Source organism: Hypanus sabinus, chromosome 29 (assembly GCF_030144855.1).
Source record: "Hypanus sabinus isolate sHypSab1 chromosome 29, sHypSab1.hap1, whole genome shotgun sequence".
Taxonomy (NCBI): domain Eukaryota; kingdom Metazoa; phylum Chordata; class Chondrichthyes; order Myliobatiformes; family Dasyatidae; genus Hypanus; species Hypanus sabinus.
Window position 1 is genome coordinate 14,744,698 of NC_082734.1, and position 13,764 is coordinate 14,758,461.

Sequence of the window (13,764 nt, forward strand, 5' to 3'; positions counted from 1 at the left end):
ATTAACCTACCAACATACCTTGTGTGATGTGGGAGGAAGCTGGCTATCTGTGGGGCCAAGCATAGTCATGGGAGAATATGCAAACTATTCTCAATATCTGAAGTTGGAATGGAAGGAAGTGTCCTGGAGCTCTGAGGCAGCTGTGTCTCTCTGGTCCTTCCAGCTCCCTCCCCCTTCCCCTTTTCCCAAACCATGATTCCCCTCGCCCTCAGTTCACAATGGAGACCCGTATCATAATTAGGTTTATCATCACTCACTAATTTTTCTTTATTGTGCAGCACCAGTACAGTGCAATACAAACAGTTCTGTGCAAAAGTCTTGGGTACCCTAGCTGCATATAAATGCTTAGGAATTTTTGCAGCGAATGTATTTTGTGCTCAAACATCTAAATAGGAATTGTTAACCTTCTGTTTTGCCATCTCACATAGACTACTCGGTCACTGGGAGGAAGCAGCCAAGGATTTGGCAACAGCCTGTAAACTGGATTATGATGATGATGCTAGTGCTATGCTGAAAGAGGTGCAACCTCGAGTAAGTGCAGTTTATTTACATACTACTTTAATAGTAAGAGAATAAGAATTCATTCTTAAAGTGAAACAAGGGGTTTACATTTTTATCTTTTTTTTGCTCTGCGTTTAGGATGTCCCAAGCATGTTGTAGCCAATGAATTTGCTAGAAATCCTGTCATTCTCATCTGTGGGTTGGAACTATGTAAAGCTGTTAGCCAACCTGTTACAGAGCTTAAGCAGTGGAATTAGTGTCTCCATAAACCATCTTGTGGAAATTGTGATTTCACATTGTTGCACACTAACTTTTACACAAAAACCAAATTCTTACCACTTGTCATTATCAGTCCTTTTAACTTCTTTCTTGTAACTACAGGCCTTTAAGATTTGTGAGTTCCATTTCTGACAGCTTGTACATCCCTAGTGTTCTTTGTGTTGCACTGGCTGCTGCCAAGACCCTAAGCTCTGGTGTTATTTCTGAGCCTCACTGTCCCTCGGCTCCCACTTTGTAGCCCTCTTTTACTGTATTCCTTAAAGCAGGGGTTCCCAACCTGCGGTCCACGGACCCCTTGCGTTACTGGATTGGTCTGCGGCACGGGTTTAGACGGGGTGGAATTTGTTAGGTGTGTTCAGGAAGGTTTCTTGACACAATATGTAGATAAGCCTACAAGAGGAGAGGCTGTACTTGATCTGGTTTTGGGAAATGAACCTGATCAGGTGTCGGGTCTCTCAGTGAGAGAGTATTTTGGAGATAGTGATCATAATTCTATCTCCTTTACCATAGCATTGGAGAGAGATAGGAGCAGACAAGTTAGGGAAAAGTTTAATTGGGGTGAGGGGAAATAATATGAGGCTTTCAGGCAGGAACTTGGAATCATAAATTGGAAACAGATGCTCTTAGAGAAATGTACAGAAGAAATGTGGCAAATGTTCAGGGAATATTTATGTGGGGTTCTGAAACCCAAAAGTGTGTATGGAACCAGAGGAGATAGCAAAGGCACTTAATGAGTACTTCAGTATTCACTACAGATAAGGGTCTTGGCAATTGTAGGGCTGATTTGCAGCAGACTGAAAAGCTTGAGCATGTAGATATTAAGGAAGAGGATGTGCTGCGGTTTTTGGAAAGCATCAAGTTGGATAATTCACCGGGGCCGGATGGGATGTACCCCAGGCTACTGTGGAAAGTGAAGGAGGAGATTGCTGAGTCTCCGGCGATTTGTTTTTTTTTCTCTTTTTTAAAATTTTATTGCTCCTTTTCCCCCCCCCCCCCCCCCAATCTTTCTGGATCCAGAACTGGCATGCCCACAGAAGTCATGGTTGTAGATGGGTCGTATTCTACATGGAGGTCGGTGACCGGTGATGTGCCTTGGGATCTGTTCTGGGACCTCTGCTCTTTGTGATTTTTTTATAGGTGACCTGGATAAGGAAGTGGAGGGATGGGTTAGTAAACTTGCTGATGACAGAGGTTGGGGGTGTTGTGGATCGTGTGGAGGGCTGACTGAGCTTACAGCGGGACATTGATAGGATGCAAAACTGGGCTGAGAAGTGGCAGATGGAGTTCAACCCAGTGTGCGGTGGTTCATTTTGGTAGGTCAAATATGATGGCAGAATATAGTATTAATAGTAAGACTCTTGGCAGTGTGGAGGATCCTAGAGATCTTCAGTCTGAGTCCATAGGACACTCAGAGCTGCTGTGCAGGTGGACTCTGTGGTTAAGAAGGCATACGATGCATTGGCCTTCATCAATCGTGGGATTGAGTTTAAGAGCCGAGAGGTAATGTTGCAGCTATATAGGACCCTGGTCAGACCCCACTTGGAGTACTGTGCTCAATTCTGGTTCCCTCACTACAGGAAGGATGTGGAAACCTTTGAAAGGGTGCAGAGGAGATTTACAAGGATGTTGCCTGGATTGGGGAGCATGTCTTATGAGAATAGGTTGCGTGAACTCGGCCTTTTCTCCTTGGAGCGATGGAGGATGAGAGGTGACCTGATAGAGGTGTATAAGGCATTGATCGTGTGGATAGTCAAAGGCTTTTTCCCAAGTAGGTACAGAGGAGATGTCAGGGGTAAGATTTTTACACAGAGAGCAGCGAGCGCGTGGAATGGCAGCGGTGGTGGAAGTATAAAGGATAGAGTCTTTTAAGAGACCCCTGGATTAGGTACATGGAGCTTAGAAAAATAGAGGGCCTAGGGAGTTCTAAGGTAGGGACATGTTCGGCACAGTTTTGTGGGCTGGAGGGCCTGTATTGTGCTGTAGGTTTTCTATGTTTCTAAAAAAAAAAGTTTGGGAATCCCTGCCTTAAACATTGCCTCTATTCAACCTGTGCCTTTGAGACTTTTGTTTAAAGTCTATCCTGTGAATTGTTTAGGATAAGATACAGTGCTAACTGTGTTATTCTAATATCTATGTTGTAATCTGCAGTGTTAGGAAGCATCTGTTTTATTTGGGAACCTTTACAAAAATCCTGCTGGAGGTTGTAATCTGAGACTGAATTCTGTACACTTCTAGCATTTGGATGTTTTAAAATCTTGGTTATTTTCAGGATAATATAAATCTTGTTGCAGTTCACACTATGCAAGTAGGAAAAGGGGGAAAAAAATCACAGCTAGTAATTGTGAATTGCTAATGATTACAATCTTAAGACCATTGGGTTTCTTGTGTGAGTTATTATTTATGCATTAGTAATGCCCTGCCTCCTAACTGCAAACTGATGTGAAAACCACTTATTTCCCTGACTTCTGGGCATTCCATTTACTAGGGAGAACTGTGGCAGCAACCACTTAATTTAGTAACCAGGATATAAGTAACTCATTATATTCAATCTGAACCATGTTGCTGAGGATCACAACTGTACTAACACAGTCATTTTTAGAATGGGAGGAACAGCTGCTGCCTCAGCTCCAATGACCCAAGTTCAAATTCTTTATGCAGAATTTGAGCATTTGTTCTGTAGCAGCAGGGGCATTCTCTGGTTTCCCCTTCCATCCCAGGTGCATGACAATTCAGCAGCAGCTATAAAGTACTCCTGGTTCAGGTGGGTGGCTGGAGAGTTGGGAGAAAGGGTGTGAGTGTGTATGGCAGAGTGGATTACTGGACGACGGGTGAGGTACGTTACTATTGAGTGAGTGCTAATACACAGCAGAGACTTAATGGGCCAAATAGACGACACCTCTGAAATTAAGAAATATAGGCAGCTCCTGTGATGCATAAGGGGTCTGTGCTTGACACCTGTCCATAAGTAGATTTCTCCAGAAAACAGAAATGCTTGTTTTATGTAGGTAGTGATATATTACAATAATACATCGGGGCTTCGATGTTCTATCATTCATTCTATGGATGTCTGTGAAGAGTACAAATTTCTGGTTGTATACTGTGTGTGTGTGTTTAAAGTCAGATTTCTGTAAGTCAAGTCATTCATAACTTTGGGAGCCCATGCATGTTGATGGGGCCCATGCTGGTACATGCTACTGAGGGAGTGGTGTGCAGCTAAGTTTTATTGATGTGGAGGGTTATAGTATATGATATTTTGCCCCCCTACCGCATTCCACATATTTCCTGCCTCACCTCATGGCTCTGTTCTGGATTTGGAAACCATTGGAAATACAAGCGCAAGTTGAGGAGAACTCTAGGGCTGAGTATTCTGCTTTAGGTTCTTTGGTCTCTGTCTGTCAGTTTAAAATTAAAACTCTCTGCAGTAAACCTGTTGCAGATCTCCAGTGAGTGTATCTGGGCACATCAAAGATTTGTATTAATTGTTGCAATGTGTGTTTTAGGCTCAGAAAATAATAGATCACAGAAGAAAATATGAAAGGAAATCTGAAGAAAAGGCCATGAAGGAGCGAATAGAACGGGCTAAAAAAGCAAAAGAGGAACACGAGAAAGCACGCAAAGTAAGTATCAAGGTGTTATCTTTCCTTGCTCATGTAAAGGCGTGAATTCTAGGTGAAATGGTTGTGTGTGTTAGATGTTCTAGGTCAAGTTATCTATTTGCATCTATTATGAATCGGTGGGCCTTTGAAAAATCTCTGGATCATATCAGTCACTGTAATCTATGACTTAGTGTATCACCTAAACAGGTTGCTGGTTTATACCTTGGATACCCCTATCAACAGAACCTTACCGTAGACATTTCCTTTGAACAGTAGGTAATGTAGCGTGGTGCTTAGAAAAACTATTGCTGTAGGTATTTCTAGAAATGATGCATCAATTGTGAAGGTATTATTAAATATATAAATTGACCGAAGAAAGTGATGGCAAACTGCTTCTGTGGAAAAATTTGCCAAGAACAATCATGGTCATGGGTAGCCCATGATCGCCTACGCCATACGACACGGCACATAATGAACAGTATTAATTGAACTAAATTACTCAAGTTATTGCCTGACATGCCTGCTTTGCTTTGTGAAACCCAGTTGTAGTGTGAATCAAAATTAATCTCGTTTTGTGTTAATTTATCACACTTGGAGAGGGTGACTGAGAATGCCATGATTAAATGGTTGAGAATACTTTGATTTCACTGCCTGTTCTTAGTGATATGCGATTAGATAAAGAGGAATTAGGAGGACTAAATCCGTTTTGTACTGGTGTGACTGATGCTAATCCAAAGCAGGACTTATGCCATTTGGGGATTTATAAATGGTGCTGGTCGATAACTCTGTGAATAGTGAAGACAATCAAGAATGAGATAAATGTGTGAATACTCATGCTCTTTTTTTATTATAACATTTACGGGACTCTGACTTGGATATGAGTTAGATGCTTTGATCATGTTTACTCAACAAAAACATCCTGAATGTAAGGCCTGGACTACCAGTTGACCTGTGGTACAGTTAAAGTTCCCTGTTAATTGTTAACAGACTTTATATTTTATTGAAGCTGCATTCACTTTTTCAGGAGGAAGAGGCTCGTCGTGCAGGAAGTTCTGGGTTTGGTGGCATCCCAGGTTTGTTTCTCTACTTGTGCTGTTCTTCTTTAACATGTACTGTGAGCATCTTGTGGTAGAGATTCTGGGAGTGGGGGTGGGGTGGGGATGGGGAGCTGGTGGAAATAGTTCTTTAAAAATTTTAGGGTTGGCAATTCTGGCAAAGAAATATTTCATACTTGTATTTTTATCGGTGGTGACCCCCAATACCTTGTATAGTATGTGCTAGGTAGAAACTCTTAATTTTAACCAATTGTACTCTTGTTAAATGTTGATGTTTTGTATTGGTATAGCTAAAAGACTGTCAAAAAATGGTGTCTGTTTAAGTTGTTGTCAAATGCAACAAGTAGTGTGTCACAGGCTGTTGCTGGAAACTCATCGTTTTTCCAGTTGATAGAAATGACTCTGGAAGCACTTAAGATATACTTGCTAAGTTTGCTGATAACTCAGATGAGTAGAGGTTAGATGACATATAGAGGTTACGAAGGGAATAAAGTTAAAGAGCTGACAACTGTTATATAATATGGAGGAAAATGTAAAATGGTCTATGTTGACAAAGCAGCTTGTTCATCCAAATAGTTGAGTGATTGTACATCTGAGATGGACAGAGATGTGGGTGTCCTGGTACATAGCGGAAAGCTGCTATGAAGGTACGGAAAGTCATAAAGAAAGCTAATACAGATTGAGTACCCCTTGTCTGAAATGCTAACAAAAGCCGCACAACAACATCAAGAGAATACCTGATTCAGCTATTAAACGACAACAAATGCAGCAGGCTTTCAGTGTGCACCTACTATAAGCCGTGTTTTGATTCAAAGGTCACAGTACACTAATTGTATTTTACTTTAGTATCAAAACAATCAGCATTGTAGACTTGTTCTGGTGTTAGGTGTTCATCAGTGACTATCTTGGCAAACTCACCGATGAAGCTCTGTTCTGCTTTGTGATCAGCAGATGCTTTGTCTTTAAAATTTATTACTGTTCCATTTCTTAAATTTCTGCAACCAGCCTCTGAATATTCACAAATACCTTCAATTTTCAGTTCCCCCGATAGATCTTTGCTTGTTTCATTATCAGCATAGAGTTAAGCAACTTATGTTCACTCTGCTGACAAATCCAGTCTTTCAATACACAATCGAGATATTCATCTCTCGCTTTATGTGGTGTTTTTCTATTTTTCATTAACTTTTGTTCATTTATATATGTGATGTCACTTCTCAGAACGTTCTGTGGTTCACAGGGACCTGCGCCCTGTGGAATTTTCCATTTGTGACATTTGTGAAAAAAGTTTTCAGAATTCAGAGGTTTTTGGATTTTGGAATTTCAGATAAGGGGTACTGAACCTGTAGTCTTATTGTTGATCACTAAAACATAGAGTGAAAACATAACCAGGGAAGCTTTACTTTAGGGTGTTAAGAGACTGCATCTGGAATACTCTGTATGGTGTCAGTCTCCTTATTTGAGAAAGGACGTTAATACATCAGAGGCAGTTCAATGAAGATTTATTAAACTAATGCCTGATATGGGCAACTTGTTTTATGAGGAAAAACTGGACATCCTAGGCTTGTGTTTGCTGAGGTTGAGAAGAGTGAGAAGTGAATAAATTGTCCATTGATGTGGATGGAAAGCTGACTGACAGGAAACGGTTGGCATAAGTATATGTCTGAAGGACAAAATATGATGTGCAATGTGCCACAGTTTGGGTAATGAGATCTCAGCTTCTGACTTTTAACAGGAAAGATGTAGAATTGAGCACCACTGTTTAAAAATGAGTTGCCCGTTTGAGACTTTTGCAGTGGTCATGTTTGGTGCTTTTATTTTACAAAGGGTGATGAAGCAGTTTTAAGATATTCATAAGGCGAAGGTAGGTGGATTTCTGGGCAATGAGGTGGAAGGTTACTGTGGTAGACGTATATATGGAGTTGAGATTGAGTAGATCAATTGTTAGATAAGCTTAAGGCTAAATGAGCTGTTTTAAATGGTAACCTTTAACGTAAAAATCGGTACTGCCCTTGTGAGTTTGTCCATGTAAGACCAGACTTGCCTGATTCAAGCTGTTAGTAGCTGGTCACAAAATGGGACCATCCCAGGGTTACATTTCTTTCACTCTACAAAAATTGAAACACTGGTAATGTAGGATTTTCAATTTAATTTTCACCCTTTTGTTTGCCTTAAGGTGCTATTGGTTGCTGGGTCAGTTGTTTCACAGGCACCTGTAACATTCAGATTATTTGCAAGAATGGCTTCTTCCGTTGTTCTGGATTGTCAATATCAGCTTGCTACTATATGGTGCAGTGGTGCTAATAGAATTGCTACCTCAGTTGGGACAACATGGGTTCAATCCTACCTGTGTGCACACTTTCCCTGTCCTCTGACTATGTGAAGTTTCTCTACTCCAATTTCTTGATTTTTTTAAATGAATGAATGGATAGATAGATAGATTTTAGTTCTCCAGAGATGAATAGGTTGGTTAATGAACTATTTAAATTAATCATAATCAGGTTTGTTATCATTGACAGGTGTCTTGAAACTTGTTTCGCAGCAGCAGTACATTTTGAAATATAAAAATTACTGTCAGTTACACAAAAGGAATAGCTATGTAGTATTCAAGGGTCATTTAGAAATCTGGTAAAGGAGGGGAAGTTGTTGTTTCTAAAATGAGTGTGGGTCTTCAGGCTCCTGTACCCTCCTCCCTGATGGCCATACTGAGAAGAGGGCACATCTTGGAAGGTGAGAGTCCTTAAATGCTGGGGCGCTACCTTTCGAATATGTCCTCGACGGGGAGAGGGAGGGAGCCTGTGATGGAGCTGGTACAGCCTCTTTCAATCCTCTGCAACAGAGCCTCCCTCGTTGCAGTGGTGCAACCAGTCAGATTCCATCCACCATACATGTGCGGAAATTTGCCAGAGTCTTTGGTGACATACCAAATCTCCTCAGATTCCTAATGAAGTGTAGCCACTGGCATGCCTCCTTTGTGATTGCATCACGTATGTTGGGACCAGGATGGATCCTCTAAGATCGTTGTACTCAGCAGCTTGAACCTCCTCATTTTTCCACTGTTGACGCCTCAGTGAGGACTAGTGTGCATTCTCCCAACTCCCGCTTCCTGAAGCTCACTATTCATTTCTTGGTCTTGCTGACACTGAGTGCAAAGATATTGTGAAACCACTCAACTGGCTGATCTATCTCACTAGGAATGTAGATTGTGGGGGGAAAGTTAGTGGAGGATGAAGGATTTTTCTATAAATTGGTGTAGACTAGACGAGCTGAAATTCCCTGTTCCTTATACCATATGAAAATGTGGGATGTGGAATTCCAGAATTCTAGCTAAGTCTGACTCTGTTCTACCCAGTGTTGTGAAACCATTTCTTCTTCTCCCATCCCCCATTGTGCTGCTTTTGCCTCTATCTATGCCACAGATTAGGGCAGCACGGTAGCACAACACTTTACAGTTAGTGACCCCTGGTTCAATTCCTGCCGCTGCCTGTGAGGAGTTCTCCATGTGCGGGTTTCCTCCCGCAGTCCAAAGACGTACAGGTGTCCCCCGCTTTACGAACGTTCACTTTATGTCGCTTCGCTTTTACAAAAGACCTACATTAGTAACCTGTTTTTGCAATCCAAAGAGGATTTTCACTTCTACGAGCATTTTTCCCATATAAATTAATGGTTCTTTACGCCATTTCGGATTAAGAAAGGTTTCATAGGAACACTCTACCTTTGTTTAAAAAAAAGGGGGGGGGGGAACTCCTGTACCGGCTGGTAGGTTAATTGGTCATTGTAAATTGTCTCGTGTGTAGGCGAGGGTTAAGTTGGGGATTGCTGGGCTGTATGGCTTGAAGTGTGGGAAGGGCCCTATTAAGTGCTGTATGCCAATAAGAAAAGTTTTAAAAACATCCAAACCATTAATGTACATTGTAAATGGTAAGCACTGACCCTGTGGTGCATCTTTGGTTATCGATTTCCAGTTACAAAAAAAACCCCTCTCATTGCCCGCTGCCAACAATAACCAACCTGGGATCTAATTTGCCAGCTCCCTGGATCTCATGGCCTTTAAGCTTCTTGACAGGTTTCCCATGTGGGAAGCCCTTATAGGCTTCACTAAATGTATTTCCCTAATCAATATGTTCAGTCAGACAAAATTTCTTGCTAACCAAACCATCAAGAGTATTTGATTAATCTGTCATTCCAAGAAGATATGGGTGATCCACTGGTCTTTGTAGTTTATCTATTACAACTGATTTTCTAGTAATCATTGAAGGTGTTCACAGTACCCATACAAGACCATTGCAGTCAGTTTCCTGAAATTCTGCTTCAACCTCAATTTTGTTCCCTTTCTGTTGCTTTCAGGTGGTTTTCCAGGGGGAATGCCCGGAATGGGGGGGATGCCCGGAATGGGGGGAATGCCTGGTCTGAATGAACTACTTTCTGATCCGGAGGTGCTTGCAGCTATGCAGGTAATGGAAGCAAACCATACAATGCTTTAGACAGCTTTTACAGCTATAGAATAAGTTTATTCTTTTTAACCTGGGGTCGTGATTGGGGATATGTAGAGTGTAGATTTGAATCCTCTTGTGTAATGATACGGCAGTATTTCAGTCAAAGAATCCATTTCCTGTAAGGTTCAAATTGTCGATCTGAAAGGGGTAACAACCAAATCCATTATCTATCCATAGGTTTCATGTATAAAGGGACACCATCCCTTTCAGGTTCCTCTCAAAGTCCTGACTCGGAAATGCATCATCAATGCCAGCTTTAAATTCTGGAACTCCCATTCCAGCTCCACTACTAAAAGTACTTTGGCTAGAATGGCTGCTGTGATGCAAGACAGCAGCTCATGGCCATCTTCGAGCATTTGGGAATGGCCAGTTTACTACTAGTGACAAACATATCCACAAAAGTGAAACTAAAGCTTCTTTCCACAATGTCTGGCTCGGTCTACTTCTGATCGATGTGTTGCACAACAAAATGGTTTTTATGTCTGTCTCTACTCTCCTTGTGAGGGTGGTAGTTCCCTTTTTTTTGCTCCTTCCCACTTAAAACCCTGCCTAAATGAAGTAGTATAGCTTGTTTGGATGTTTTGCATCTTCTCCTGTGCTTATAGGAGCTGCTCTTGTTTGTGAAAGGAGGGCCAGTTCTCCTCTGCCTTTTACCCATCCTGCTCCCAAAGGTGGTAACTTGTGCTCCACTGATGGATTTGGGATGTAATGTCGGGGACAGGTGAGAATTAGACTGTTGCTCAGTAATGTTGGTGCAGACCCCTACCCAGCAATCCTTCTGTGCTGCTACCCAAGAACAATTAGAATTTGTGCCCACCTCTGATCTCCCCAGAATTCCACTTTGCCTGAAAAGCAACAAAAAGACTTGGAAATTAACTAAATTCAGAAAATGCTGGAAACACTCAACAGGTCAGGTTTCATCTAGAGAAGCAAATGGTGCTAACATTTCAGGTCAAACACTGTTAGTTGTGATGACGGGTCTTTGATCTGAAACATTAGTGATGCTTCTCTTCCCCGTAGACACATCCTGACCATTTGTGGCATTTTATCACCTTTTCTGAGATCTGTCAACTTGCCACAGGCAAGAAAGCCAAGTTCACATCTTACCCGATATAAAACTCAATGTTGCATTCTTTATTCAACCTCAGGGAGCCTTAAAAGTTGACAAATTTAAATCTTGTGCACATGTGCTGGCATTTATCATGCATTATGAATCGCTTCTCTCTCTCTGCAGGATCCTGAGATCATGGCGGCGTTCCAAGATGTGGCCCAGAATCCAGCCAACATCTCAAAATATCAGAACAACCCTAAAGTGATGAACCTCGTGGGAAAGCTTTCAACTAAGTTTGGTGCCAAACCTTGAGGGGCAGGGTATTCTATGCAACATCCTAATTTCAGCCCTTGCACCCCCACCACCTTGCACTACTTGTGTATCTACAAACCTCCTTCAGAGTAGCCCGCTATATTTTTTAGTCTTTTTCTTACAGATTGATTTTTTTTTTGGAAATTAAAAAAAAGTATATGAGGAAAATGCTCTTACACAGAAAATCTCATGCTACTTACTGTCTTCAGTGGCCCAAATCTGTAAACGGGCATTTAATGTTACTTTTTTAGCATACCAATTATTGCTAAAAAAAAAAATAAACAGATTAAAATTGCAGAACAGAAAATTTGATGCAAACTTGTTGACTGGTTTGAAAAATAACTTTTTCTCAGAGAATGAGGTAAGCCAGTTCTCTGGGCCTCATGGTTCTAACCAATATTGGTATTATGTAAGCTACCTTATTCTGGTGTGGCTTAAGAGCCAGGACAACAGGCTTTTTTTGCACCAGATCTTACATTTAAAACTTTAGGTGCCCTATAATGCTATAGCAAGCTCGTGCTTCAGTACCTTTGATAAAAGTCTGTTACCCAATCTGCTGCAACAGCTAACCCAGTATAAATATGCATGTTGGGCTGGGAAGAGTACCCTTGAACCAAATAGCTTATTAGGGCTTGTATAGTAACAGTATATATTCTATTGGATAAAGTGTACAGCAGTTTGAGAGATGAACCAGAGGTCTGAGGGGACTCTTGTAAAACATCAGGGGCTATTTCAAAGCGCTGTCACTTCTGCGAAGTAAAGGGGAGATTATCAGTGTGGCAACTGTTTATTTTTTCTCCAAGAAAGATGGGTCCTACTTGAAAACAATCTGTGAATATCTGAGTGGATGTAAATATATATATGCAAAAAATTATTACTCTGACACTATATATGTTCCTTGGCCTCTTTCAGATGATTAAATTCAAGTGATTCCAATACATTGCAAATCATTTTCAATTAATATCAAACCCAATGTTAATTAGACACTGGTTTCTTGTACAATACAATGCTTCATAAATCTACAGGTAAAAGGCACTATATTAACTCTTATCTATTGGGGGTGGGGAAGTGTGGTCAGAAGGTAGATCAGGTGGACAATGTAACATAAGAGAAATTAAGCTCCCAGTAAGGCAAGAGGAAAAACAGTATAAGATTGATAAAGGGAATTCAGTATTCTAACCTGATCTTTCACCTTACTCCCAAAAAAAAAGTGAATGATAGTAAATTGCATTGTGCTACTGAAGGACTTTAACCATGTGAACAGTAGTTTCTGGTGTCCATGTAGAAGTTTTAACCTCTTGTGACTAAAGTGGTGTGTCATGGCTGATTGATGGAGGGGTTGGGGAGCACAAGGAATGGCATTTGCTGTAGGTTTGTGAAACACAATTAAGTGATGACTACTGATATCTCATTTGAAAGGAGTGCCTTCAGCCATGATTTCTTCCCTTTGAGTGAGAAAGCAGCAAGCTGGTTCTCTTCCCACTCCCGAGAGCACCCCTTTCTTTAATAACCACAATCCAAACTGCAATCATTACATTGCTTTTTGAAAGCAAAGTTGTAGTGCTTCAATATCTGATAAAGGGTCACTGTACTTTTCAGCACTGATCTGGTGTAAAATGTACAGCAATAAATGTTCCCCTTGCTCTTGTTGTATATAGTGTGTGTGGTATGTCTATAGAAAGAGAGAGACCTTCAATGGCTAAGGTCAACCATGAATATTGCATCCTAGCTGTGTAGATACCCAAACCTGGGTGGTACAACAGGGAGAGCAAACTATTGCCTCCCTCTCCAGACATCTGATGAACCCAAAGGAATGGCAAAGACATAGTTTGGCACCAGCAGCATCAAAGAGCTACTAGACATGGTTAAACTCAATGTAGGACTGCCTTGGGGACTCCAGCTCTGGATTTTTCACTTGGGGGGGAGGGGGGGTTTAAACTCTTGAAGCCATCCCCAAGAGTGGGTATAGCTACCAACCATGACTGACAAGTCACATCTGCTCAAAGCAACTGCCTTTGCCCCTTCTGTCAGTAGCAACAGGAACAGTTCTGCCAGGATTGGTAGCTAAGCCATGTGTGAAGGAAGGCCAGGAACTTGGTTGTCAGAGGTGCACACCATTGGAAGCATGTCCCCATTACCACCCCCGGCTATAACAACCTTAAGGAATATTAGTTATATCTTCTGTCCCATTCTACTGTTCCAATGGCCATCTGCAATCAGCAGTATCCACTCTTTCATGGGCCTGAAATGAAAGCCAAATGCTGGAAATGCCCAGCAGGTCAGACGGTAGCTATGGAGAGAGGGAATCCAAATTGTGAGACACTGATCTGGGGTGAGACAGAAATGATTTAAAATGGGCAACTTCTCACGCAAAGGGTGATGAGTTGCTGCAGGAAGTGGTTGACTAGTATCAGTAACAAACTAGTGGTTGACTAGACTGATGATAGTTTAGGGGAATATTGGCAGAATGCAGGAAA

At 41.4% G+C, this 13,764-nt stretch overlaps 1 protein-coding gene across 1 annotated transcript in view; it reads left to right on the forward strand.

Moving 5' to 3' along the window:
• st13 (ST13 Hsp70 interacting protein) overlaps positions 1 to 12,177 on the forward strand; it is a 37,220-nt gene extending 25,043 nt beyond the window's left edge. The window contains exons 8-12 of the mRNA XM_059953748.1: positions 429 to 531; positions 4,281 to 4,397; positions 5,401 to 5,449; positions 9,776 to 9,882; positions 11,159 to 12,177. Coding sequence (XP_059809731.1) covers positions 429 to 531; positions 4,281 to 4,397; positions 5,401 to 5,449; positions 9,776 to 9,882; positions 11,159 to 11,287 — 505 coding nt within the window. The 3' untranslated portion in view covers positions 11,288 to 12,177. The remainder of the gene's footprint in view (positions 1 to 428; positions 532 to 4,280; positions 4,398 to 5,400; positions 5,450 to 9,775; positions 9,883 to 11,158) is intronic.
• The last annotated feature ends 1,587 nt before the right edge of the window (positions 12,178 to 13,764 follow it).